At 43.4% G+C, this 27,970-nt stretch overlaps 1 protein-coding gene and 2 long non-coding RNA genes across 3 annotated transcripts; 1 reads left to right on the plus strand and 2 right to left on the minus strand.

Moving 5' to 3' along the window:
- Positions 1 to 3,195: 3,195 nt before the first annotated feature.
- On the minus strand, positions 3,196 to 6,750 carry LOC133141649 (uncharacterized). Its single transcript, XR_009710105.1, has 2 exons — positions 6,143 to 6,750; positions 3,196 to 5,784 (listed from the first exon to the last, which is right to left on the minus strand). It is a non-coding gene; the product is annotated as an uncharacterized LOC133141649 (long non-coding RNA).
- LOC133141650 (uncharacterized) lies at positions 6,228 to 7,985 on the plus strand. Its single transcript, XR_009710106.1, has 3 exons — positions 6,228 to 6,599; positions 7,201 to 7,290; positions 7,604 to 7,985. It is a non-coding gene; the product is annotated as an uncharacterized LOC133141650 (long non-coding RNA).
- Positions 7,986 to 8,171: 186 nt separating this feature from the next.
- Positions 8,172 to 19,056, minus strand: LOC133141559 (phospholipase DDHD2-like). The gene is made up of 18 exons (XM_061262128.1): positions 19,027 to 19,056; positions 17,837 to 17,978; positions 16,837 to 17,027; positions 16,335 to 16,424; positions 15,940 to 16,039; positions 15,660 to 15,749; positions 15,188 to 15,329; positions 14,654 to 14,862; positions 14,449 to 14,522; positions 13,776 to 13,898; positions 13,364 to 13,459; positions 13,047 to 13,139; positions 12,178 to 12,333; positions 10,724 to 10,829; positions 10,037 to 10,186; positions 9,768 to 9,872; positions 9,131 to 9,335; positions 8,172 to 8,904 (listed from the first exon to the last, which is right to left on the minus strand). Exons 1-18 carry the CDS (start codon positions 19,054 to 19,056, stop codon positions 8,805 to 8,807), a joined length of 2,202 nt encoding a protein of 733 aa, XP_061118112.1. The 3' UTR covers positions 8,172 to 8,804.
- Between the last annotated feature and the right edge of the window lie 8,914 nt (positions 19,057 to 27,970).

Genomic DNA, 27,970 nt, shown 5'->3' on the forward strand with positions numbered 1-27,970 from the left:
TCAACGTGCGCTGTGCTGTAAATACATGGAAACCTTATTGCGTAGCCAAGTAGCCTAAATTGAGTTAATTTTTAATTTTCCCTGATTTACTTTTTATTAAATTCGTAGGCTGGAATGCCCCGCGGCAACAATTGTGTTTAAAAATGTATACTGCTTCAGCCTTTGGCAAGCTATTCAGAAGGGGGCGGCAAGCGACTGGTAGCTTGAGAGCAACGTGTTGGAGACCCATCATGTAAGACAACGACTTTTCATTGGCAACAGTATTAAACCAACCAACAATATAAAATACTAAGAAGAGCTCTTTTATTTCATTGAGCTAAATTTAAACAATGTCTTCTAGTGCTCATGGACTGATAGCCCTACTGGTAGGCAATATTATTATTATCGGCCTTTATTTGTCCGAATCGACCAGCCCCCGGATACAATTTGAGGATTTATGGTATGCTTCTTTTTGAGCCACTCCTTTGTTGCCTTGGCCGTATGTTTTCGGTCATTGTCATGTTGGAAGACCCATCCACGACCCATTTTCAGTGCTCTCACTGTCGCCCAAAATTTCCTGGTCATGGCCCCATTCATCCTCCCCTCGATACGGTGAAGTCGTCCTGTCCCCTTAGCTGAGAAACACCCCCTAAAGCATAAGGTTTCCACTTCCATGCTTCACAGTGGGGATGGTGTTCTTGGGGTTGTACTCAGCATTTCTCTTCCTCCAAACACGGCGAGTCGAGTTGATGCCAAATAGCTCTATTTTGGTCTCATCTGACCACATCACCTTCTCCCAAGCCTCCGCTGGATCATCTAGGTGTTCTTTGGCAAACTTCAGACGGGCCTGTACATGTGCCTTCTTCAGCAGAGGAACCTTGCGCGCGCAGCAGGAATTTAATTCTTCACGGTGTAGTGTGTTACTGATGGTTCTTTTCGTGACTGTGGTCCCAACTGCCTTCAGGTCATTAACAAGCTCCTCCTGTGTAGTACTGGGCTGATCCCTGACCTTTCTCATGATCATTGATATCCCACGAGGCGAGATCTTGCGTGGAGCCCCAGACCGAGGGAGATTGGCGGTGACTTTGTGTTTCTTCCATTTTCTAATAATTGCTCCAACAGTTGTTAACTTCTCACCAAGCTGCTTGCTTTTTTTCTTGTACCCCAGCCTTGTGCAGGTCTACAATTTTGTCCCTGATGTCCTTAGACAGCTCCTTTGTCTTGGCCATGGTGGAAACGTTGGAATCTGATTGATTGTGTGGACAGGTGTCTTTTATACAGCTACATAACGATGTAACAAGTTGACACTGGTGTTTTGGGTAATGAGTTGAGATTAGGAGTGCTTCTTCATGGAAAACTAACTGGTCTGTGGGAGCCAGAATTATTGTTGATCGGAAGGGGATCAAATACTTATTTCATGCAAAAATACGATAATAAATTTATAAAATTTATATGACGTTGTTATTGTGGATTATTTCATGATATTCTGTCTCTCAATGTTAAAATGTACCTATGATTAAAATTCTACACAGTTCCATTCTTTGTAAGTGGGAAAACCTACAAAATCAGCAAGAGATCAAATAATTATTTCTCCCACTGTAATTTTTTGTACAGGATCCTGAAGGCGTTGGACCAGTCAATTGAAACATCACATGAGCTCAACCACAGGATTTCCATCCTTGAGGGTGTAGATCACAATCTTATGATTATAACAATATTTGTAGCTGTTGTATGAATATAACCAAACAATTATTTCTCAATGATGTATATGCAAAATCAATGCTTATGCAACAGGACACTAGCTGATAAATACCTTACCTTTCTGTGAAGTCCCTCAGACCACTCTGATTGCTTGAAAATTCTGCCTCTGTAGAGTTTTGTCAGAGGTTGCCAGAAAAAGATTGGCAGTGATATACACTGACTTAGCGATAATACATTTTCTTACTAACCTTAGCGATACACACTAATATTGTTAGTGTAAATTCGATGCTGACCATTTGTTCAAGAGTAAACAATGCACAGTAGCAGAGTAAAATGTACACAGGCACAAAGGTTGACCAATTTCAGACCAACTCCAAGATTGACATGGTTTAGCTGGTTGCCCAGTTCAACCTCAGAAACAGATGGTTGCTGGTTTATCAGCTGGATTTTACAGCATGTTCTGTTTTTTGTTTTTTTATCACAAGCTGTTTTGCTTTTGTTAATAATTCTGCTCTTAAAAAACTGCAATTGAGATCCCAGCTGTTGTCATTTCGCCAGCAAAATTTTTACCATGGCAATTTGCCTTGTTCGGGGATTTTCAAAACAGTGCTATATTGTACTACCAAGTCCTTCAGGAGGAGCTTGTAGGGCTTGTTTTGCTGAGAAGACACTGGACCCATTTGAACTCAAACAAAAAACATCACTGAATTTCTTTTTCTTTTCTAAGTTTCTCTCTTTCCTCACTCTGATCCTTTGCACACACTAGTACTCTCCACACAAACACTGGGCGTCGCCAGTTTGCCAAAGAACTTGAATTGTCACAGACTTCAAAGCTCACATTTCATTCAGCTTTATACTGAAAATAATCCTCAAAAGGTCACACCTCTCATTATGTCAATACAGCCTCAGGAGCATAAGGCCAAAATCCACAGAGTCAATTGACAAAAAAACACAAGAACAACACGGCTCTTGTACTTATATCCATTCTTTAACCTTGATGTACACTAAACTTAAATATAAATCCCCTTTAGTAGAAGCTTTACATGCAATTTGATGCCCCTTACACTGAATATATCTGAATAAAAACCTTTTCAGCTATTGGGATGGGTCCATCTCAATATAATTTGTTCAAAAGGTTTTTGAACATCACAAATAACGGAAGAATAAATTCACCTGTAGTACAACAAAAACACAGAAAGCTGCGGGGGCTAGGCAGAAATAAAGAGAGCAGGTGTACTCAAAGCTCAGAAAACTAAGCACCTTTAATCCCCCGAGACTAAGCATGTTGACAAGGAGTTGGTTCATTCACATTTCACATGCTTACTTGCATAAATTGCACTGTGACTTCTTTGTTGACAGGCCAAATGGAGGGGAGTTTTGTTCAATGCAAACTACCTACTCATCATTTGCAACACAAAGCCTAGGTTCCTGTCCCTGTCACTGTCTATCCATATGATCTAGAGATCTCTGAAGACTTTGGACAAGGCAATCTGAAACCAAGAGCAGACTCATAAATGGCAGAATAGGACGTTTATTGGAGTCGTACAGTCCAAGGCCAATAGCCAGCAAACAGTAACAACAAAGATAGTTCATAACGATAGGACAGATGATAGTCAGAAGCTGGGCAGACAGGGCAATGGAGATAAGGCAGAGAGTGGTCTAGAGCGAGAGTGGTTTGATACCAGGAAGTCAGTCCAATGGGGCAGGAGCAGGTCGGAGGCGAAGAGGTAGAGGGCTGGAGACAGGGCGGGACATGAACACAGGAACACAAGAGCAGGTAAACAGGAACACAGAAACAGGTAAGCCGGACACACGAACAGGTAAGCAGGGCACAGGAAACAGGCAAGCGAAAATTGTGACAGTCGCAATTGTTTTCCCCCCTTTTGTATATAAGGCAGAAGTGATTTTTGGCACACGCAAATAAACTACCGTTGACTGAATTGTGAATTGATGGGTGTGATGGAGATTTAGGGGAGAGGTATGTGAGTGTATAGCTGTATAGCCTATAATGTGTTGGATTGTCAAAAAGAGAAAAAGATCTTTAGCTTATTATATTTATGTAAATTTACAAAAGGTTCCGAGAATATTAGCAAATATTACCAAATTACCAAACCCTTCTCTATTTAGCTGGGGATATTTTTTTCCACCCCTCCACGCCCCCGGTTGCAATCTCAACAGAAAGGCTACCGTGCATGTGTATATATATCAGAATTGCATTTGTGTGATTTATGTTCATTGTAAAAGAGATCAGTGGAACTGCAGTTTGCAGCATTACTTCAGAAGAAATGCCGCCCCCACCCCACACTGAAGGAGATCGTAATAGGTCACATGACTGCTTGGGAAACAGTTCTTCCATTTAAAGGCAGGTCATGTAAACAAGTTGGCATGGGCACTTAATTTAATGTACCTCCTGCTGCCAATGCAAGCTGTGCCAAGGGTGAGGAGGGAGGGGAGTATTGTCTTACATCAAAAACTCAGTTAAGCACAGAGGCGACTCAGTAGTCATGTTGATGTTGTAGTCAAACACAAGCCAAGGAATTGTCTTGACAAAACAATTGCACAGTATTTACTTCAGGATACACTGGCAGGAAGGTGTCTGCATACTAACAGTACAGTAGATACCTGTGTTTTCCAACCCTACCGGATCTACCGTCCAACCCTAACAAAGCACACCCTAATTCAACAGTTAGAAATCTCATTGAGCTGCTAATTAGTTGAATTAAGTGTGCCAAATTAGGGTTGAAATGAAAACCTACAGGACACTAGATCTCCAGGAATCAGGTCGGGAACCACCGATATGCGGTACATAATGTGGGCTTTGTCTCCCCCCTGTGGCAAAACACACTATAAATGTATTTAACACAGATACAGAGAAACTGAGTGTCTTTGAAGAATTTTGGAATTTTGGCAGAAATTTTCCAAACAATAGTAAACTGTATGTGCATTTTGAAAGTGAAAATAAACTATGTATGCTACAACTAGGTACAAGTTACAAAAAAATCCCATGATTGACATTAAACGTACAGTCATCTTCCATTTAATTGGATTAAATAATACCACACATTTAAGACATTCAGCTTATAATCACTGCTGCTGTTCTTAAACTATATCTTACATTTTAACCTCCGTGACATGGACATGCACTGCACCAGTTGCACCATAACAAACAGGAACTACCGGATGACTGTCCAATAGAATCAGGCGGAGGCTACACATGGCAATAACATCATATTTGCAGCATTGTCACATACAAAACTAATTTGAAGATCCATGGCCATGCTAACTGGCCCAAGTGCAGGATTCTGTGGAGCTATTCGCTTTCGGCCAGTCACAGTCAGCGATGGCATGGTCCAGGTTCAACGGCAGACCGTGAGGCCCATCCATGCACCGGAACAGTGCCTTAACACGACAAGCCATCAAGTAAGTAATGACATTTACTTACTGCTGAGCAATTTTTATGTCCAAACATTTTGCCTTCTATTTAGCTTTCTCTGATCTGCACCTAGCAAGAAAACTGGATGTGCTCTTGTTTATTATCTGTCCAAATAAATCACTCACACCAAGCCCTCTCTCTCTCTCTCTCTCTCTCTCTCTCTCTCTCTCTCTCTCTCTCTCTCTCTCTCTCTCTCTCTCTCTCTCTCTCTCTCTCTCTCTCTCTCTCTCTCTCTCTCTCTCTCTCTCTCTCTCTCTCTCTCTCTCTCCTTCACGGCCTCTCTCTTTCTTTCACATGCTCTTCTTCCTCCATCCCTCCAAATACTGGGAAGGACGTGTACTCCTGGTCGTGCAACAACTTCCAGACCATGATGTACTGGTAGTTCCAGAAGAGCAGCAGCAGCATGAGAGTGAAGACCAGCAGGATGACAGCAGCCAGCAGGAGGCCCTTCCTGAGACGGGGAGTAGAGTCCACCTGCTCGCTCTGCCCAGCCGGATCCGTCCCAGCAACCCGCTTTCTGAAACTGGAGTCCCGGAAGCGCTGCAACAACTGTTTCATCCAGGAATTATGGGAGAGGGGAATGGGGCCCTCACCCGGCCGTAGCCCAGCCTCCTCCATCCACAGGAACGCCAATTATGTCGCCCTACCTTCACTGACGCTGTGATGCTGCGCTGGAGAGAGAGAAACCTCAGTTCACTCCCCTGTGCCCAGGCAGGGTTCACTGAACCACAAAAATGTGATGGTCTATGGGGCACCACAGAATTGCTTGACCATGAAGAAAAGTTGACTACAAGTTTCCAGTCCTATACTGTAAAACATTGTTGGGTTTCAATGCCGCGCTATTACATATAAACAAGTAATCTCTTCTAATTACCGCGGCTATGTTGCGCAATTACTAATATAGCCTATGCCACCAGTTTATCGACATCACAGCTGGTGATGTCAACAGTACCAAGGCAAAGCTGGTAACCCTGGTAACGGCATTGCTACTGTATAAAAACTAATAGTATTATTGAGCTCTGTGCTTACCTTACGTGTAGAATCTAAGCGGTGAGCGATGAGCTGCCAATTGGTTGAGTAGTGAGCAAAAATATGAACGATGAACTATGCGTAAAAACAACAGAGGCAGCTTTCTACGCTGTCTATGAGGTTCTCGCTCCGCTCCAGTCTGTTTCTGATAAGTGGTGTGCGCTGCACCGCCCCCTTGTTAAGTCACTCAAAAAGGCTGATCCAGGTCAAGGGAAAATAAGCTGTAACAGTCATCAGCCATTCAACTAAAAGTCTCAGAGCGACACTCTATTTTTGTGCACTCGACTTTCGGGCGTGGTCTCAGTCTGTGTTACCTCTGACCTCCCTGGCAGAGAGCCGAAGTACCACAGCTTTTTATATCAGTTAAAAAAAGGTCGAGCGCCATATTTGTTGATATCTCCTTACGAGACGCCATGTACCACACAGTCTGTTACTGTCGCTACTACCAAAGTATACGGTAAGCCCCTGCCCTTTCCTTGACATGCCAGCAAGATGTTTCCAGTAAAGTAGTCTATGGTCAGGCTACAGAAATATGCACCATTATTTACTTGCAGTTGTATCAACTTGAACTTTTGTTACGCAAAACCCAGACAGTTTACGACCCCACTCATTAACTATAGACATATCATTTTGCGTCTTGCGGGGCTCTGTATGTCCAATTCCCGCCCCAATTTGGAATTTGCTAATTGTCACCTCAACCGCGTTCATGACGCACGTGAGACAGGGTTGCCAGCTTTCTGAAGTCAGAACTCAAAAGGAAAAACCTTGGCAATTACAGCTGTTTATAAAATGCAAAACTATAAAAAGGCAAGTCATATGCTTTAGATATTTTAAGAAAATTTTTCAATCATCATTTTTCAGAATCAAGCCAAAAATCTTGAAAATCTGGCTTGAATAAAATTTATATTAGGCTAAGTTCAGTGCAGCTATACAGCCTTTCATGTGTTTTGTTTTAATTATGACATAAACCTCTGTGATCAGACCTAAACGTTACTATAGGCCACATACCAGTAGACAAAATAAATGCTAGAAGTGTGGAATATGTTTTGTTATAACAGAATATGGGCCCACTAAAGAAGCTGCACGGTTCACATCCTGGACTCTTTGCCAAGCCTTGCAAGACAGCTGCAGTTCTTTTTGCACAAGAGGTATGTACAATTCTATTTATACCATGAAGCCAGCAAGTCAATTTCAACCTGCATTTATGTCACATTATGTCACTTATTTATTCTCTCAATTACACTCAGTGAGCACTTATTTTATTAGACTTATTTTTTAGACTTTTACTGTTGTAGCCTATTCACTTAAGAGGTTTGACACGTTGTGTGTTGAGAGATGCTCTTCTGCATAACACTATTGTAATGATTGGTTATTTGCGTTACTGTGTCCTTCCTGTCAGCTTTGACCAGTCTGACCCTTCTCCTCTGACCTCTGTCATTAACAGCGCATTTCTTCCCACAGAACTGCTGCTCACTGGATGTTTTGTTTTTTTCACTGCCACACCATGTAACGGGGGCCTAAATTAAGAAATGTGTCAGTGTGTGTTAGCTGACACTACTGCAGAGTTATCTCTGTGATGGAGCTGTAAACAACTCTGAGCTGTGCAGCAAAGCATTCCTGGTGACAGAGGTACACCACCTTCAAGCCAGAAGATGTGTGTGTATGTGTGTGTATGTGTGTGCGTGTGTGTGCGTGTGTGTGTGTGTGTGTGTGTGTGTGTGTGTATGTGTGTTTGTGTATTCTATTCTTTTTTCTCTCCTTACATGAGCATCACAAAATACCAAATGATTGGAATGATTACTGTTGATTCTACTAAGAAAGATTGTTGTTGTTCACCTCTTCACATTGCAATTTTAAAAAATTGTCAAATATTTATATTTGTTCTGTGTTCTTCTTTATGTTTCCAGCCATGGTAAGCTGGTAGCTGAACCAGCTCTGACATAATTATTTTGTGTGAAAATCAAACACGCTACTAGTAGACTTCAAAGTGAAAAGTCAATGGGTTCAAAAACTCATGGAACCGAACAAGTCAAGACTGTCTTCTTTATTAGTGAACGCCATTTACACAAGTTTAAAAAAAATTCAAAAATACTTAAGATCTGGGTGTGCATGGCCTGTCATAGCCAAATACAGCTAGGTAAAGATAGCATACAGTACTATATACTGTACACCAGACTGTAACTAGTTCAAGTGCCTGTGTACACCTAGGTGCAAATAGTCTTGATGCATCCGGTGCAAACAGCATGAGTTACTATAGTATATAGACCAGGGGGTAAATAGCATGAGTTACTATAGTATATAGACCAGGGGGTAAATAGCATGAGTTACTATAGTATATAGACCAGGGGGTAAATAGCATGAGTTACTATATAGACCAGGGGGTAAATAGCATGAGTTACTATAGTATATAGACCAGGGTGTAAATAGTTGAAGTTTCTACGTACACCTGGGTGCAAATAGTTGCTGTCAGAAGTTTTAACATAACCATAACCCAAGGAATATGCTATTTAAAAAACAATATCTAAAAACAAACTTGTAAAATAGGTGGAAAATATCCTTATCATTCACACGGATTTCCATAACTGATCTTTCTGGACTGGACCCCCTGCCCCCTTGAAATCCCTGAAGTCCTCTGTACCTCCTCACTGATCACTAGATTCAGTCATCCAGTTTTTGAATCTGTTGCTAAGGCTGTCTGAGGTTGGATTCCTAGCCTTCCATAAATCTCCTTCAACATCAGCAGGACAGTGTCTTCTGAATCCCTGAAACGTACACAAGAGGTCAATGACAGTTTTACAAAGACAGAAATGTGTAGTACAATTGGGTCAGAATAACGATGTTACAGTTGGAGTTGAAGACCGAAGTCATGCAGGTCTTATATATGTTAGCCAGTGTTAGGTATACAGGCCAATGGTTGACATGGCTTGATTCACCACCTCAAATAAGAGACGTGATTGGGTCAGGCTCCATCAGAGCCTGAGATCTTACCAGTAGCAGAGGTGGCTCTGGAGGGCGAACAGATACTCGTTAAAGCTCTCGAAGGGCGTTTCCTGCAGCACGTAATCGATCCGCCGGCCACCGTTCAGCATGCCCATCTGGACGTTCTGCTCCTCTACCTTTTCACCTGGTGACATCACAGCAGGTCGACCAATCACAGGGCTGGACAGGGGACTGGGCCGGATTAAGAAAGCGTCTTTGAAGAGCAGATGGTTTGTGTGAGTAGCGGGTGAAGCTCGGCTAGTTCACCAGTGAAGCACAGGGAAAGCCTTGTAGCAGGTTACTGCGACAACACTCTCTGATGACATACTGTAACTCTCAAAGTTAACATAAAAATAACATAATTGCTCTTGATTTCACCTTTAGCTTACTGGTAAAGACGGGAACAAAAAATATCCAATAAATTAGGAGTGCATTAATCTTATAGGTCTCATTGCTTTGAGTAGGCAAGGATGTTTATATTAATTTCCTGAGAGAGTACATTTACACACACACTATAAAGAGGTCCAATACTGCTAACCAGCTGGTGTTCTCTTCTGCCAGCTTTAGGCTTTTGGCTTTTTTGTGTGTAGGGGATAGAAGGCTGCAGTAGAAAGCTATGCCATGAGGCTTTTCATTGTGATGTTACCTTGTTCACCGGAGAAGTAATTCAGTTGCACTGCTTTTGGCCATTCCAGGGGACTTATCCAGAGATTAGTCTGACCCGGCTGCCATTGGCCATCCTCGGCTCTGGCTGCACAGACAAAGATTCAGAGCGGAACACAAGGAATAGGAGGAAATGGAGACATTTCTTTTGTATAATTTTACAATTATTGCCGGTGGTATTTGCAGCAGCAGGCTATTATTCATATGTTTTTGCCTGAGGCGGAAGAGTGTAATTGGGCTCAGCTTCCTTACCTTGCTCACTGTCAGATGTGTCCATCGTTGTGCTTGTTCCTCCGGCCACCAGGGGCAGTACAGGGATGGGTAACTGTGAGAAGGACTGCCAGGCAGTGCGCAGGGACCCCATTACGTCACTGCTCATCCGGGTCAGGCCCTCTTTCAACTCTGAGGACACAACAATGGGCTTAAGATGCTCACTGAATGATTTGTTGTGTTTTGTCCCCCCTTTTAATAAACTTCCCAGTTTGCATGTTCTCCCCGTGTTTGCATGGGTTTCCTCCGGGTACTCTAGTTTCCTCCCACAGTCCAAAGACATGCAGGTTAGGCTGATTGGAGAGTCTAAATTGCCTGTGGGTATGAGTGTGTGAGCCCTGAGATGGACTGGCGACCTGTCCAGGGTGTGCTCCTGCCTTTCGCCCAATATATGCTGGGATAGGCTCCAGCACCCCTGCGACCCTGTTCAGGATAAGCGGGTTAGGATAATGGAGGGATGGATGGATTTTTTTGTAATGAAACAAAAACAAAAATAAAACCAATGAAAGGGTTCATCGAAAGGGTAAACTGCAGCCCCGTCCCTGCTCCCTCTTAAGCTCTCTCTCTCATCTTCCACCCCAATCATCTTCCCCCTTACAGACAGCCCACTACACTACAGTGGGAAATGGGTAAACAGGGCACTACTGGGGCAGGTCCGGAGGGGCTCACCCAGGTGCATCCGCTTCCTGCCTTTGTGATGGGGGATCAGCACCGCCTCAACCTCCGAATCTGGAGCCCCCATCATCGGCTCGATCCTGTAGGCCACTGGGTCAAACTGGTGGGGCAGAGAACAAGCGGCCTCTTAAAAACAGACAGCTACAGTGGTTCGGTAAATAGTGCAGTCCAGAAAACCTTTCGGATGGAGGTATTTACACCAAGTGTCCTGGGAGGGACATATTACATTACATAAATTACATTAGACTTAGTTTGTGTGTGGTAATATAATATATATTTACTGACTTTTGTAATAGAAATATTAGATACTAATCTTTTTCACTTAACCACTGTGTATTAATTAAGTAGTCAATCATATAATTTATATTCATTCGTTTGTGTGTACCCATATATTTCATATACAAAGAATATGTATTGGAAAGGTGGAAAAGTACTAACAGCATCAATTGATCACGCCATTGTTGTGCTTTCCTGATTTCTGTGTCTGTTGCACCACTGAGCCACTGGGAACTTTAAAAAAGCTTCCCTGGAGATAAGAAAGAGTGCTTCTGAGTGTGCGTGCAAAATTTTCTGAAGGTCACAACTGAGCTATAAGACAGCTGTTTCTGAAATATGTTTTTGAGATATGTTTTTTATAGCACACCTGAATGGTGTGTGTTAACCTCTTCTATTTGCAAATAAGAATAGTTAAATTTAAAGGAGCTTTCTCGTTTTCATTTTCTCTCTAATTACTGTCACGTTGTGTGGCAAAATTCAGACACTTTCTTTTCAGCAACGTGTTAAAAGTAGTTTGAGATCCCTCTTATATACTGAGTACAGTGAGGAATACAGTTATTTATACTTAAGAAACACGACCTAGACCTAGATGTAAGATGTAAGATACCAGGTGGTAGCTGTTGTTTGTTATTACTACTGGGTGGTTGATATTGGGTGGCTGATCATACTGTAAGTAATATGTCTGTCTTGATATTGTAGTATGTAGATTATATGTCAGTACCAGGTGGTAGATATCATACTAAGTAGTATGTTTGTGGCTTTTCAATACTGGGAAGTAGTGTTGGATGTAGTATACATGTGGTTTGTCTGTACCGGGTGGTAGATGTTGTATGTAGCATGTATGTGCGGGGGTTTGTCTGTACCAGGGGCGGCCTGCAGCGTAGTGGTTAAGTGGTGGTTCTAATCCCGGTGTAGCCACAATAAGATCCGCACAGCCGTTGGGCCCTTGAGCAAGGCCCTTAACCCTCCATTGCGCCAGGGGAGGATTGTCTCCTGCTTAATCTAATCAACTGTACGTCGCTCTGGATAAGAGCGTCTGCCAAAATGCCAATAATGTAATAATGTAATGTACCGGGTGGTAGATGTTGTATGTAGCATGTATGTGCTGGGGTTTGTCTGTACCGGATGGTAGATGTTGTAAGTAGCATGTATGTGCGGGGGTTTGTCTGTACCGGGTGGTAGATGTTGTAGAAGCTCTTGCAGGTGGGTAAGCTGTAGTTGGGGTCCAGGCGTTTTAGGCCTCGCACTGTGAGGAACATTCCTATGGGGGAGCCGAGGGCAAAGAGCGCCTGGGGCTGGAAGGACAGCTGGGGGTACCTGACCTTCACCTGTGGGCCGACACACAGGCGCACAGCGAGGGGTTAAACCACACACAGGCGCACAGCGAGGGGTTAAACCACACACAGGCGCACAGCGAGGGGTTAAACCACACACAGGCACACAGCGAGGGGTTAAACCACACACAGGCACACAGCGAGGGGTTAAACAGACCAAAGGCGAAATGTTGAAATGGATTACAGGCAGTGGAACAGGAACAGAACTGGGCCTCCGTCAGTGAGGAAGAAAGCCAGTTGCTCAGACAGACTCATTCACATCCGTGTTTCCTGCAGCGGTTTATAGTTAAGGCGAGCCACGTTAACAAAAAAATGGCCCCGCCTTAACTAACGTTGGATTAAAAAAAGAAAAATAAGAAATACGAAATACGACTGCATCGCAGGATGACGTTGAACACTGGCATTTGCCAGTTTAAAATAACATTGCGCAGTTTGTTTTATCAAATTGGACCAACATTGAGGTGAGAGTGAATTACTAATCGTAACTCCTTAAAATACCAGCATATATATATAGTGTAATATTTCACTAGTTATTAAGATAATTGTTTTGTCCTTTCTAACCTTGACTTTTGCACATCTGTTTCTCGACATTTATCAGTTGAGTAGCGGCTAACAAGCAGACCAGCTTCCCCCCCGGTCTCCAGTCCACCTTAACTGAAACATTTCCTGCGGAAAACACTGCACACGATCATCACTTGGCCACATACCTGCCCGGTCCTGATATCCAGATACTTGCAGCCCTCTGTGCAGCTGGATGCCTGCAGGCTGGGGGCCAGGAGTGGGAGTCCTGCTCCAACCTCCTGCAGGGGGGAGAGGCCAGAGACACAGCAGCTTTTTTACGATGCTAAAGAGTCTGCCTTACACACTCCTGTAGCACTGTGCGGTCTGACTGCCAGAATGACAGCAAGAAATCCCACAGTAATGTCTTTACACAGAGTGAGAGAGATATTTTTGAATTTTCTGAAGATATAGGATATAGCCTATAGATTTAGGATGGGGGGGGTGCTTGTTAAATCACTCAGACCTCAGAGTCCCGCCTTCTCTTCACAAAACTCAGAATCTTCTTCCGTGGTCCCAGGGGTATCCCAAGATCCTTCAGGTCATTCTCAGAGCACAGAGCCTGAAAGATATATAAAACAGAGCCGGGGAAATAAATCAAGAGAGAGCCACCAATGATAGACAAGGACAACGCAAAACATAAAGATCGAGGAGGAGATTATTAGTCGACCAGTTGAGACAGAGAGGTGAGAGAAGAGGCCATTTTGCTTTTGATGTCAATAACAGGTATATCTTCTGAAACTGAAACATAATGTGAGCAACAGAGGGTTTCACAGAGTTGTGGCTGAATGCTCTCACTCTGAAAATGAACATTGAAATTACAGTAGCTCAAAATGGGAATCAGCAAAAATATTACAGCCACACGGTCAGAGACTCACCAGAGAATCCATGTCCAGCTGTTCCTGCTCAAACAGGTCCATGTACTTCTGAAGACCCACCCCTTCCAGACCCTCCTCCAGGCTCTTAAAGTCCAGTGAGACCCCATTACTGACAGCCTCTCCCTGCAGACGGGGGCAATGCAATTATGCCATTCCAGTGTTTCATTTAATATAAGAGTAATGTTTTGAGAGATGCCAAGGCCAAAGCACTACGTGTATTGGTTAGCATTACAGGTCAATGCAGATTAATATTAGATACAGAAGTGTACACATTAATGAGGTGTATTCATAAAAACACTCAAACTACATTAAGGACATATTTCATACATTATGCATTATCTTCACTTGCAGAGAAGAACAGCATATGTCAAAATAAGGATATTATGTCTGCAATCTTGGGTGAAAAGACAGGAGGTCAGATCAATCCTGAGTGCATGTGTATTTGACATATCGAAGCCCCTGTTAGTTATCTAATCCTGTCTTCCAACTGCAAATAATGAGGTATTGCGTGAACCCGGAAACCATTGTTCCAACACTAGATGGCAGTAAACACTTACAAGCACCAACTGATTTCATGCCCACACCCCAACAGTCCGCAGTTTAGCTCTGCTCCCCCCTGACACTCTCTATCTCCTCCACTCTCATCTAGGGTGAGATGCCTGGCTATGCTTACCTCCTCACTCCCAGCAGCCTCTGGGCCTGGGGCCGGTTTCTGGTTGGTCAGGAGGTCAAAGAGAATCAGTGAGCCTACAAGGGGACAGAGCAATGCCAAACATGTAGTAATTTCAGCGACGCGCCGGTGAGTGTTGATGAGCTCCGCAGGAGCATTAAAGGGACCCTGGTTGGGTCGGCCTTACACCAGGGAGAGTAAAACGCACCCAGGCTGTGTCCGGCCAGCGACACGGCTCCGGCGAAGCCCGGATGTCGGTGGAGGAAGAGGGCGTGCACCCGGTTGATCTCTGACACCACGCTGTCCACAATGTTCTGGCAGTAGGTCGGGCTGTTGTAGTAAAAGAGGTCCAGCACCGTGTCGGTGGCAAAGTCCCTCAAGCGGGCCAGGCTGGGCAGGCTGATCCTCCTGATGTCCCTGGGGGGGGAGGTGAGAGAGAGGTTGCAGGGGGCTTTGCTTAATCTACCTGCGGTCCAATTCTCATGAACGACTGTGTCAAACAGCTGTCACTCAGTGTAGGAAAGGTAGGCATAGGGTATCGCTGCATTCACGGTAACACCAGACTGCACTTATTTCAGTGACAAGACAATATTAACACATGCAGTCGGTAAAATTACGGGTAAAGTTGCAACCGTAGGCGGAAAGGAATGCCTTGGTCACGTCACCAGTCTTCCATAAGCTCCATGTGAGTCATACGTGATTAAAGTGCGATTAAACTAGAGCCCTCAGGCTCTGCACTCACTGGTCCACCCCGGTGGCCTCGCTGTGCAGGGCGTCGTGCCAGTTTACCGGGAGGAACTCCACCCTCCCCACGCTGCGCTCCTCTTGCGACGCACTAAAATGGGTGCTAAGGAGGTCCAGGGAGGTGCTCCTGATTCCATTCACTGCATACGTAGTAAAACAATATTTACTACATCCAGTAATCTCTGTGAATGGCTATGTTTCATCATGCAGTACATTTGCAATGAACATATCACAAAATGCAAGATGTCAGAGAACAGAAATGATTGGGCCAATTAATTGAGATCCATAAACAGACACAGCTCTCTTTTCTCACCCCTGAGCTAGGGGTAGAGAACAGACGATACAAATAATTCAGACCATTCTGAACTTAAATTACTGTTTGCAGCTCAATGCTATTTTTTTTTTTTACTGTAATGTATTCAGCACTGTATAAGGTGAGTCGGGCGGAGTCACAGGTCAGGCGTACGCACCGCACTGGACGAGGGGCCGGAAGCTCATGTCGCAGGTGGAGCCGATCCCGTGCACCATGAACACCAGGTGGTCCACAGCATCTGGCTCACCTGGTGACCAACAGTACACACAGTGTGCCAAATATGACACACCAGAGCATTACTAAAACACTGTACACTCCTTTCTCATTGTTGTAGAGCTGGAACCAGGCTGGTTCATTATACCCCTTTCCTACTGTAGAGCTGGAATCAGGCTGGCTCATTGTCCGCTGCAGAACTGAAACTGGGGGCAACTGCTCACCTTCCGGTATGTTCACCATGATCTCCTCCAAACCCCTCTTCACAGTTCGGGGCTTAATCTTCTCCAAGGGGCAGTTGGGCCATTGGTCCTGAGTTATTAGCTGAGGGGGGAAGAGCCGGGTGCCACGCAATATAGTCACTCACCCACAATCGACTGTGGCTTCCCAGAAACTAATTTTAAACTGCCTTTCAATTTCCCATAATGACAATCAGAATACTGAATGAGCTCATGATTTATGAATCCACACACACAGGGACGTGCAGCAAACCTTAAGTCGAGCACAGTGACATGGAGCAAGTCAGGGAAAATTAACACGACATGTTGAATAGACCTTGAATGCCAGAGAAGGGGACAGGCTAGGGCAGTAAATGGAAGAGAAGGGGAAGGGGTCCCACCTTCAAGCTATGTAGTGTGAATGTGTCTCCTGAGGGAAACACCAACTTCTCCCTCCACTTGTTCCGGGTGACCGCCATCAAATAGGCCTCCTGTAGAGTGGGAGAGTAGACGCACAGCTGTGAGGTGTAGACCTCCCCCAGGTCCTCTGTGTGCTACACTGGGGCATTTGGCAGACACTCTTAACCAGAGCGACATACAGTTCATTAGAATAAGCAGGAGACAATCAACCCCTGGAGCAATGCAGGGTTAAGGGCCTTGCTCAAGGGCCCAACGGCTGTGCGGATCTTAGTGTAGCTACACCAGGGATCGAACCACCATGTACCTCCCAGTCACGTACCTTAACCACTACGCTACAGGCCGCCCTAAGAGATGTTACCCATGTTTCTTTCTCTGCTTTTTGGGGGTGCTGTTATCACTGTCATATTTGTATTTTATTGCTTAAGGGTCATGCAACGGAAGCATGTGTGCATTTGAAAGGGACACACACACACACACACGCACCTCCAGTCTGTGGCTGAAGTCTTCAGGGTAGGGAGTGTAGTGGCTTTCCTTGTCCCCTTTGTAGAACCAGGTGCACCGGCGCACCTCCGCAGGGGCCTGCTCCCAGAACACCGCGCTGCGCGTCCTCTCAGGCAGCCTGACGTCATAGCGCGCCCCCTCCGTGGCGACCGTCACCCCCCCACCCTGCTCACCTGCTCCGGAGACAACCACGTCAGTCCTACCCGCTCACTTTTCATCTACTTAACAGCATTCTCATCCAGTGTATTCATGGTCTACTTACAGGACCACCTTGCATACTAAAATAAGTAGGCAGTATGTTTAGAGGACACAACATATTGAGGACATAGTAGCTAAGGCTGAGGCTTCAGACCCCCCCCCCCCCCCCCCCCCGCCCCCTCCCCGCCCGTTGCACTTTTCCCCATTCTGATGGTTGATGTTAACAGTAACTGAAGCTCCTGAACCGTATATACATGATTGTATGCATTGCACTGCTGCCACATAATTGGCAGAAATGAATAACTAGGTAGAAAATTTTTTCCTAATAAAGTGATTGATGAGTGTATTTTCTTTATTCACTACTTTGCCTGCAGTTGCTATTTCCCTCTGCCTCCATAATGTGCATATGCATGGGTCACAGTTTCCGTAAACGTACACCAATTTCCACAGCAATTTTTTTTTTCTAAATCACAATTTATGCTTAGAAAGTGGCGTACGCACATTTCAAGCCCTTTTTTGGGGCCCCTGGTCTTAAGCAAACCTGCCAGTCACAAATAGTTAGCACAGAGGCATAAAACCGGAGTCCTGGAGGGCTGCAATATCTGCTGGTTTTCTGGTTTCTTTCAATAAGCGGCCAGCTTAGCCCTTGGAATCAAGTCTGGCGGACAAGTGAATCAATAGCGCTGAAGCACAGCGAAAATCAGCGGTACCCAAAGAAACCTCCAGAAATGGAGGCTGACTGTCTGATTCCCCTTTAGAAGCCCCAGGCAGGGTAAGTCCTTACAGGCCTGGTGGGCTTCCTCCAGCCTGTGGGAGTCCTCACTGCTGAAGGGGAGCCAGGTGTCCACAGTCCCATCCTGCCAGCGGTAGAACCAATGGGGCCGCATCGACAGGAAGAGGGGTGAAGGCAGATCCATGCGCACGATCTGGAGTAGGCCAACTGGGGGGACAAGGCCTCATTCGCCTCTGCTGCCTGTGATCGCAGAGGGAAACGCCTGCCACCCCAAAATCTGATATGAAACAAAAGAGCAGGGGTGGCCACCATTGAGCCGTGGGGTCTGCTGTCTGCAGGTCGAATCAGACTAAGAAACCAGGCAATGCGAGGTAACCGTGTAATCAACTGCTTTAACAGGATAATACTTTTCGGAGTAACAGCGAACATCAGAACACCTTGTGACTGCCAGGACTAGGAATGGCAATCCCTAGCCAGAGGAAGAGGAAGAGGAGAGGAGAGGACAGGTCCTGGATGATGGAACAGTGGTCTGTATCAGTCAGTGTTACTTGTAAATGCAAGTGGTACACTTTGTCTTTACAACCCCAGTTTGGGATGATTGTTTTAGTAATGTTATTCAGGCAAAAAAAATAAAAAATCTATCGGCATAATAGATCTGTTTTTGAAAGTTCAGGAAGAACATGTGCAGTGGTTAGATTGAATCGGCGCATTTGTAAGTCTGTGTCTGACATACCCAACCTCCTTCCACCAGGAAAATGAAAAGCCTGTTAACATTTCAGCAGGAGAAACCAGAGATACCCTTAGAGATAAGGAACACCATACTACAGAATATATTTAATCTGCGCAACTTTACTGTGCTAGTAGTGGCTTGAGGGCATGGGAGTGAGTATCTCATTGTGTAAGACTTCTCATACCTGGTGGCTTTAGGAGAGGAGTGTAGGTGACCACAGGCAGGCCAGGTCCTATCTTGTGCAATACAGCTTGTTCTCTAGTTCAGATGACTGGTTGTCAGTGCCAGAATGTAATACAGGCTCTTGATTTGAAGGAATGGTAAAGGACTTGAAGGACTTAACTATAAGTACTGTAGCTGCGAGTCTGGAAAAAATGCTGCTCAAAGTTCTTTTCCCTTTCGCAACATCGTGCGATATCACAGGAAAATGTTATGAATCGTCAGTTATGAACCGTTAGTTATGAATCGGCAGTAGTCAGTTGCAAAGCATCAGTAGAATACCGCGACCTACCTCGTCACTGCCAGCGTTGTGCCGTAACATAGGCGTACCCCAGTCGAGAGGTTGCGCGTCGCTCAAGAAACGAATTCTTCAGACAGTGACACGGCATAAAAAAATACAATATACTCTGTCATGGCTCATGACTGCTCAGCGAACATACAGACAACCAGCTTACCTCTAAACAATGCATGAACGACCCCTGAAGATTCTTCTTGCTAAAAAACACATTTCATAACTGCATATTGGGACGCAAGAAATCAGTCAAATTTGCGAATATTCAATCCTAAATTCTCTATTGCCTGACTTCATCTCGCTAAAGCAATTTACCTCGTGAAGAAAATGTGTCGTTCGCCGTCTTCTTGTTTTCGTGGAATTGATAATAGCCTCACACACTTGGGTATTATTCACATCGGACAATCTTTACGATTGACCGGGTTGGGTTTAAATAAAAGGCACGTTGAAAAAATATATCCCATGTATTTCTTAATACTGACTAAAGGAGCAGCCGGTGTAGTTTCAACCGTATCGTGTCATACGCAGGCAAGCCCTGCTCATCACACAGGCGCTGTATTCCTGTTTAAGTTAATGTACAGAAACGAGCTAATGAGTAATGAGCCTTGTTAAATAACCTGTAGATACGGCGAGTGAAACTGTATCCCACCCCTGCCCAAGATAATTTTTAAAATCTTTTAGGATAAGGTATGATGGCATTGCAAGGAACGTGGAATAGAGAGATTTTTGGATGCTTCATTTGATCTCAGGATGATGTTTTATTCTAAAAAGATCAGCCTAAGTTATCTCCAGTTAGTCAAATCGACGTGAAGTGTGCGGAAGCCTACAGGCGGTACTTTTTAGAACAGGCAGCAAGCTAAGCGTAGGATATCTTTAAGAGTCAGGAAAGGTGTAGATTTGCCTAGTGCTATTTTAGGAGTGTTTATAAATAGGCTAGTATCCACTTTTGTCGTATTTTTTTCATATTTTTACGTTGCTTAACTTCCTAAAATAATTAGGAATTATTCAGGAATCGATAGCGACAATGCACTTACGAGTTACTTTAGCATACACCACTCATCTTATAAATTAATTTTTCCGTGTTTGCTACTGAAGTAGGTGAGATAACATCGAAAAACATTCGGCCACGGCAGCTAACCTCTAAGTGAATGCGTGCATCTCAGTCCAGAGTCCAACAGTAAACTACCACATGGCATGTACAGCTCAACCACTGTACATACATGAATACTGCTCATGTAAAATACAGGAAGCAGCAGACATGCTGGAGTTTTTTACGTTATAGTTCAGGTATCCCTATAGCCCCCGGTGAATTCTACTGCCGGTACTTTGGCATCAACGTCAGTGTGCTTTATAGGCAACTAAGCCATAAACTAAGAAAGAACCAGGTTGAGGTAAGATTAGCTCTCTTCTACAATGATCAGTGCATGTAGATAAACGTTTCACTTCCCAGATCTACCAATTTGGCTCACAAACGTGGTCCACATTTTTTCTTTTAAAGCATATGATGGATCAATACAGATAGATTGTAATATGACTCACACACTTGGTGCCTGTAGGCCCATTTTTACCGCCTCTGTAATCTGGCGCAATTTGGTGCACTTTGGCTTGATGTCAGTGTGTCTGCTGGCCAAACGGCCCCTCGATCTTAGCATTATTACAACAGAGTTGGACAGTTGGTACAATGGTAGAATAGTGACCGGAAGTGAGGAGCTACTAAATTCAACGGACATGGTAATTCAGTCACAGCAACATGGCCAGCACACTATGGCCTGATTGATTGGTGTCACAAAATTTACAATATCCTTCCTATTATGTGTATTGAGCACTCGTGATCAATGCTGGGAAAAGTCACTGGAAAGTCGTTCAATCCAACTCTGCTGTATCCAGTGTCAATCATGCACTTTGTCACTGCCATATTGAATAAAAACCTTGTATATTTTCATAACATTCGAGAGACGTCCTCGAGGTTGGGACCTTGTTTTTCCAATGTTTACGGTCGTGCCACAATTTATGACCCTCAGGCTCTGTTGTGTGTACACATGTTAATCTTCATCATCCAAAGTCTGCCACACCGTGATGTGTGTGTTGAGGGAAAAAAAGGAAAGCGTAGTGTATTCCCCCATGGCGTGAGAGGTTCCAGGATAGTAATGTTGATAAACTGTGTGGTCATAGTGGATAAGAGTAGGTGTGTGTGCTGTGATGGTGGTATATTGCGTGTGTGTGTGTTCTCACATCAGACTACTTTAACAGCTGGAAACCTTACACATAAGGTGCCTGCATGTGTCCTCTGTATATTTTGGCATGTACTACTCAACTGCATTCTTGCCAAAGCTAATTTGGTCTGTATGGTGGCCAAGTGTCACCTTCCCAGCCGGGCCATAGGGTTTGCATGTCGGAGGATCGTTTACCTTACCAAGCGCTTCATGACAAGTTCAGCCTTGCCAAGCATGTGTCTGGAGGCCAGAAAAGGAGCTTGAGGGTCTACTGCAGTGACATCCTGAAGTGCCACAACATGAACCTCAACATCTCGGGCCCCTGGCCTCAAAAAGGTCCACCCGGTGATCCATCTGGGGGCGGCCTGTAGTGTAGTGGTTAAGGTACATGACTGGGACCCACACGGTCAGTGGTTTGATCCCCAGTGTAGCCACAATAAGATCCGCACAGCCGTCGGGCCCTTGAGCAAGGCCCTTAACCCAGCATTGCTCCAGGGGAGGATTGTCTCCTGCTTAGACTAATCAACTGTACATCACTCTGGATAAGAGCGTCTGCCAAATGCCATTAATGTAATGTGCCACAGACGGATTCAACATTTACACAATACCAGTGCCCAGAGACACCAGCAAGCTGCAGCTGCATCCGACTACGTGTCCAGATGGTCAGCTAATTCATTTAAATGTGTGTGGAAGGAACCACATGGCCTGTACGGACGTCGGACAACCCTATGTCTTTCTTTAAAACATCGATTCCCTTTCGTCCCCCCAATTTGAAACGGGACTTGCATTTCTAGTTTTGCCCATCGCATCTTGTGCCACTTAATGTGCAGCTACTGATGGAAATAGGTAAATGGTAGATGGTCTGCCTTTATATAGTGCATTTATCCAAAGCGTTGTACAATTTATGTTTCTCATTCACCTATTCATATAAACACTTACCTACCAAGGCATCAACCAGTGTGTCCGGAGCAATTGGGGGTTAAGCGTCTTGCTCAGGGACACTTCAACACAAACAGACCGGCATTGAACCGGCAACCCTCTGACTGCCAGATAACTGCTCTTACCACCTGAGCTAATGTCGCTGATCTGTGTGAGGTGACTGATCAACCAGCACGCTCATTTCAGTGTTCAAAGAAAGACCATTTAATTTGTTCTGCACTAAACAAATCAGAACTTGGGCTCTGATTAGCCAGGGAGAAAAACCTCACTGGGCACAACAACTTCTCTGTCCCTTTTAAATAGACGCTTGTTCTCAAGCACTGAAAACAAGTGAATGTTCTCTGCGTTTACACAGTCCTGTATCTAAACTTAAGCATTTTCTAGAAGGGGATAAGAGGCCAACGTGACAGGGTCAAAGCTCAGTGGTGTGTCAACAGGGGGAGATACGGCTTAGGTTTCCATGCAGAGACTTCTGTGACACTTTCCTCCTTTCATCAACCTTTCTGGGAATTCGAGGTTCAGGTTGTCATGGAGTGGGAGGGGAAAGGTCACATTGAGGTCATCAGACAGAGAAGAGGATCGTGGCTAGTCTTCAGATGATTCAGGTTTGAGCTGCTGCATGTGCCGCTGTCGGTGAAGTCAATGTTTAGATCCCTGAGAGCTGGTCAAGAAGTCCATTCTGTGAAATATAAAGCCAAGGCTTTCTGCAATTTAACAGACACAAGAATGACATGCCAAAAAATATAAGGAAAGCTTTCATTTAGACAGACAGTTTGTTGCTGAAATGTAAAATAAAGCTTTGTTTTCACCTCCAGCATTGTTACCAATAACTGTGCAGGCTCTCTAAATAGACTGAAAAAATGAATGCCATTTATCACACACTGATGCAAAGTAACTCACGCTGTTAGCATAAAGACGGATATTTACTGAAGCAATTGGGGTCAAGTGCCCCATGGGTAGAACAGCAGTACTCCACTTGCGACACACACCTGCAACTGCTGGGAAACAAACCCAGTTCCCTAACCAGTATACCATCCTGCTGTCACCACATTATACTTACCCGTAAAGAGTAATAAATCAAGTTAAAACACTTTCATACAAAGCTAATGCAATGACACGCAGGCCAAAACATTCAGAACACAGTTTTATTGAAGTCAAACCTCAAGCAAGTCTGAAACGGATCCAATCTGTGGAATGTTACTTAAAAACCCTTCTGACAGAAGCAAAACATTTCAAACTCAATTTTCCTTTTAAATAATAATAAAAAAAACAAATATAATGTACAAAAATACGTTCCTACAGTCACACACGGATCATAAGCTAAATAGTACAGGCATTCTAAACACTGCAGCTAAATGACAGTTGAGTTCTGTGCAATCTAGTATGTACAAATTTAAATCAGCATTCTTTTACACTATGCAACAACAGTGGCTGAACGACAAAACAATGTTTTATAAAGCAAAACATCAACAGCACAGAAACAGCGCCCCCTGCAGACATCTTAGGGTGGTTTCACTACATTTGTGTCGAAATAGATTTTCATTCCATCCAAGCTGATAAAATGTCCGTTTCTTTTTTTCTTCTTTTTTTTTATCTGAGTGTGTACTTCTACTCCGTATTCACTATGAAAAATGAACAATTAAAATCAGCATTACACAAAAATGACAACCTGAAAAAGGGGTAGTGGAAACGTCTGTGCAGATTCAGAACATATTGTTTTAAAAGTATGCATATTTAAAAAAACTAAACAAATATTTTTTCAAATCTTATATTCGTGTGTTAAATAAGAGCAATTTATTTAAAATAAAAAAGACAAGAGTACCATCTGCAATGTAAGATGAAAACAAGATGTGTATAAACATTTAAATATTCATTTAAAGAATACACATTTGAGGTTTAGAGAATACCAACCTGTCATAACCATTAAAATACATTGCACCATGTAATACATTGAGTATTTATATACAATAGGATGTATTCGTGGAGCACTGCTTTTTTATTAAGATTAGGTAAATGACCAATGTAGTAGTATTCAGTTTTTTTTTGTTTTTTTTTGCTGTGAGTGAAAAGTTGATCCTGAGGTGAAAACAAAGGCCATTACATTTTGGCTTGGCTGACTCTCAATACTATTTCCATTTAATACTTGTATAATTAATAAAAACAGTAACAATGATTGTACAAAAGAAGCACAGCAAATAAAGCAACACAAACATGTATAAACATGAGTGAACCGAAGAGCATGTGTTTATGAACAGATGGCTATAAAATACGGATAAATGCGTTGACTACTGTCCGAATCGAACGGGATCACTGATAACTGCCATCCGTTGAAAACAAAGTCTCGCTCTCTTCCTCCAGAATTGAATTAAGTGCCGCAGGACAGGGGGGGGGGAACGAAGGGAACAAATAATCTGAAATGTGTCCCAATTCAGGAGCAGAGGAAGATGAGATAAACATGAGCGGGGATTCCTGTCTGAAATCCCTGTAGCTGGTCTGTGCTTATAGTATCCTCTGTATTTTGTATAAGTGAAATAACAGGGCAGACAACACAACGTTTCACCAGAGAGGTTCTCCAACACTGAGGAAAAGCTCTACGACTGGACACATTGGTACATTCTCTCCATTATTCGCCGACTGCATTCACCAAAAATAAAAAATATACATTAAAAACCAAAGCACACTCAGCGAGCATTAAGTTATTACATGATGAAATATCACATTGCAGTACAAAGAGAACACAATTACAAATATGAAACGAAAGGCTGTAAAAATAACACCAATCACAACAGTTTCAAGTATCCTATGAGGAAAGTATGAAAGGTTACCCTTGTGAATAAAGTGTCATTAATGTACCTATTGGTGCACTGGTGGGCTAACGGTTAGCCTAACCTTTACAGATGCAATTAGTTAATGTTACTACATGACCCATGCTGCAAGTAGTAAGCTTTTGTCAGAGCCATATATTGAAATATAAATCTTATTTTAATCTATGGCTGTGGGGGTCAGGTCAAGTCATTTGACTGGTTCAGTGATTGACAGCTTCTGATCACCCCACCCATTCCAGGTGTCCTGAAGCTTTGCTCTCTTGAGCCTAGAATGGATGCTGGTGCACACAAAATGTGTGACCAGGAACAGGCAATAAGCTGGTCTACAAAAATGACTGTAGACAAAATCAGGTAAGTAGACACGAAGTACACACTAATAGTGCACGAGTAGGAAGCTACTTCACATCACAACAGCAATAGTATTTCATGACATGATGCCAGTTGAGATTAGCCTTTGGCTACTAGTTTGTTACGTGGTCTCAAGTATGAAGTTAGGTACAGCTATGCCACACTATGCAGTGGTCACAAAGCTCTCCATATGCTAGCTCCACTCCACCAAATGCGTTCGAATAAAGGCTTCTTTCCTATTGATGTTAGTAACGGTTTACTAGATTACATAAAAAACTGGTACAAAAGGGGTGCAAAATATTTATGATGCTGAATTTGTGCAATGGTAGAGGTTGATACATGAAAAGTTGTTTCTAAATTAAAAGTTTAAAAAGTTACACTAAAGGTGTCATTCAACAACTGCATTTGATATATAACTGAGGTCAAAGGCATTGCATAAAGGAATTAGAAAATGTATGATAACCAAATACTCAATATAAATGCAAAAAAATAAAATAAATAAAGGACACTCGGACCACAGTCGCGTAACATAACCAACAACGAAGATATGTGACACTATGAGTGAAATATGCATATGTATAAAAATGTATGTATAAAAAGAAAAGAAAAAGGTTAATCTCATTATGAAACAAAGCACACCTCCACCAATCCTGAAGATGGCCCTTTGCCCCCTCTCAATGGCCGTGGATGCAGTGTTTGTAAACAGGCAGTGCTTTAGCTTTCTCCAGGGGCAAAAGCTGGATCAAGGTAACTGGCATGGGTCATGTCCTCCACAATACTTAAGGTAGCAGGTCAGGCTTACAAAGAAATGTGTGCAGTCTCTCCTCATACTAAACTGCCTTACTCACTTCTCACAATGTTCAGAACCCTCCAAGTGCAAAAGCCCAGGTCAAACCCTGTAAAATGCAAGCAAATTCCCATAAACGTACTCTCATAAATAGTTCCTAGAGGGAAAACTCCCACTTACTGTCAAGTTATTTCCCCGTTATCTCCTTCAAGACATAAAATGCAGGACTTTTGAGCCTTAAATTCCTCACAGTTCTTTCCTGTTTTTTCTTTCATGTTTTCCTATCAGATTTTCTTTCAATAAACAAGAACATTCTTTGAACATTTACAAATATCTTTCCAAACATGGTTTTCTTTATGCCAGAAGAGCAACAGAGGCAGAAGTGCTCACCTGTATAGCAGAAATGAAAGAGGAATGGCCACTTCACCTTCAGCAAGCTCATGCATGAGTACCATGTGAAATGTTATGAAAACAATGTACGGGGGAAAAGGTTGGCACAAATGCTCATTTCAATTTCGTAATTTCATTATTCAATAAATAATTAAAACATTGATGCAAGAGAATATTTTGGATCAGGTCATGTTCAGTTCATCGGGTTTGATGTTTGCCTGATGCCATGATCAGTATTAAGGTCAAATATGCTGTCATATAATTATTATATTATATTATTATCTGTGTTATGATATCTGAATTCATTGTTGGTCATCACCTCATTTGCGTTACAAAGACTGACTTGTAATCAGAAACGGAGATATGGACTAAATTCTGGTACAGTATTTCTGAAAATACTTACTTTGCCTTTGTGAATCAAGGGCAGAATTGCAAGACTCAGACATTGATTAGTAGCTCAGTAATGCACATATCATGGTGACATAAATACACAAGTTACACCACCATCATCAACTGCAACAGCAAGGCGTGGAAAGTGTGTGACTGAAATCTGAAAAACATCAAACATTTGTTTTTGTTTTTTTTGTTTTTTTTGAAGGACACGACTCTTAGCAAGACTATGTAAGAGGATGAAGTTGTAAACATATACATATATAAATATATCAATAAATATATTAAAAAATCTACCCGAAGGAAGGCTTTCACCACTTTGTGACAGCCCATCAAGGATAGCCATAAAACAACGCGCTCTGGGTGGCAATAGTGCCACCATTCATTACCGTACTGGAATCCTGCTTTCATCGCACGATGCGTTCTCCCAATCGTTATTTCTAGAATTATCATATATATGTCATTACTATTATTATTATTTTTACAAGAGGTACATTAACACAAAGATTGTGTTTTTTTGGAGTGAATTAATAGCGTATTGTGAGAGAGGCAGCAAGAGGGCTTCCTTGAACAGGCCAGCAAAGCATACAGCTCCCTGTGGTGGAAACCCCGCCGACTTAGGTCACAGGAAACCATGGTAAGAACAGGTCAGTAACCAAAAGATAAAAAATAAATACAAAGCAGCAAGGGTGAAAAACGTCCATTCTCCTCTCACCTCAGGAAGTTCCATCGCCAAAACGGTTCCCAACCATCAACACTGTTAAGATTTGAATTCTTACATTTGAAATGACACCCCACCATCCATCTCTGTTTTTGGAACGAAGGGCGGTCTCTCCCGCCTCACGTTCACTCCCGGCAGACATCCTGCACCGTGTTGTCCTCGCAACGGTCTCCTGAAAAGTGCAATATTGGCCCTTTAACTCTCCCCACCCCGTACACCCATGAGTTTGGATTCTGAATTTGGCAGTCACCTAGTTTTAAAGCCTCCTCCCGACCCCTCTTCCCTTCTCTCCCTTCCCCGGCCCCCACCCCACTCCTTCCTTCCCATCTCC

This window comes from Conger conger, chromosome 12 (assembly GCF_963514075.1).
Source record: "Conger conger chromosome 12, fConCon1.1, whole genome shotgun sequence".
NCBI lineage: Eukaryota > Metazoa > Chordata > Actinopteri > Anguilliformes > Congridae > Conger > Conger conger.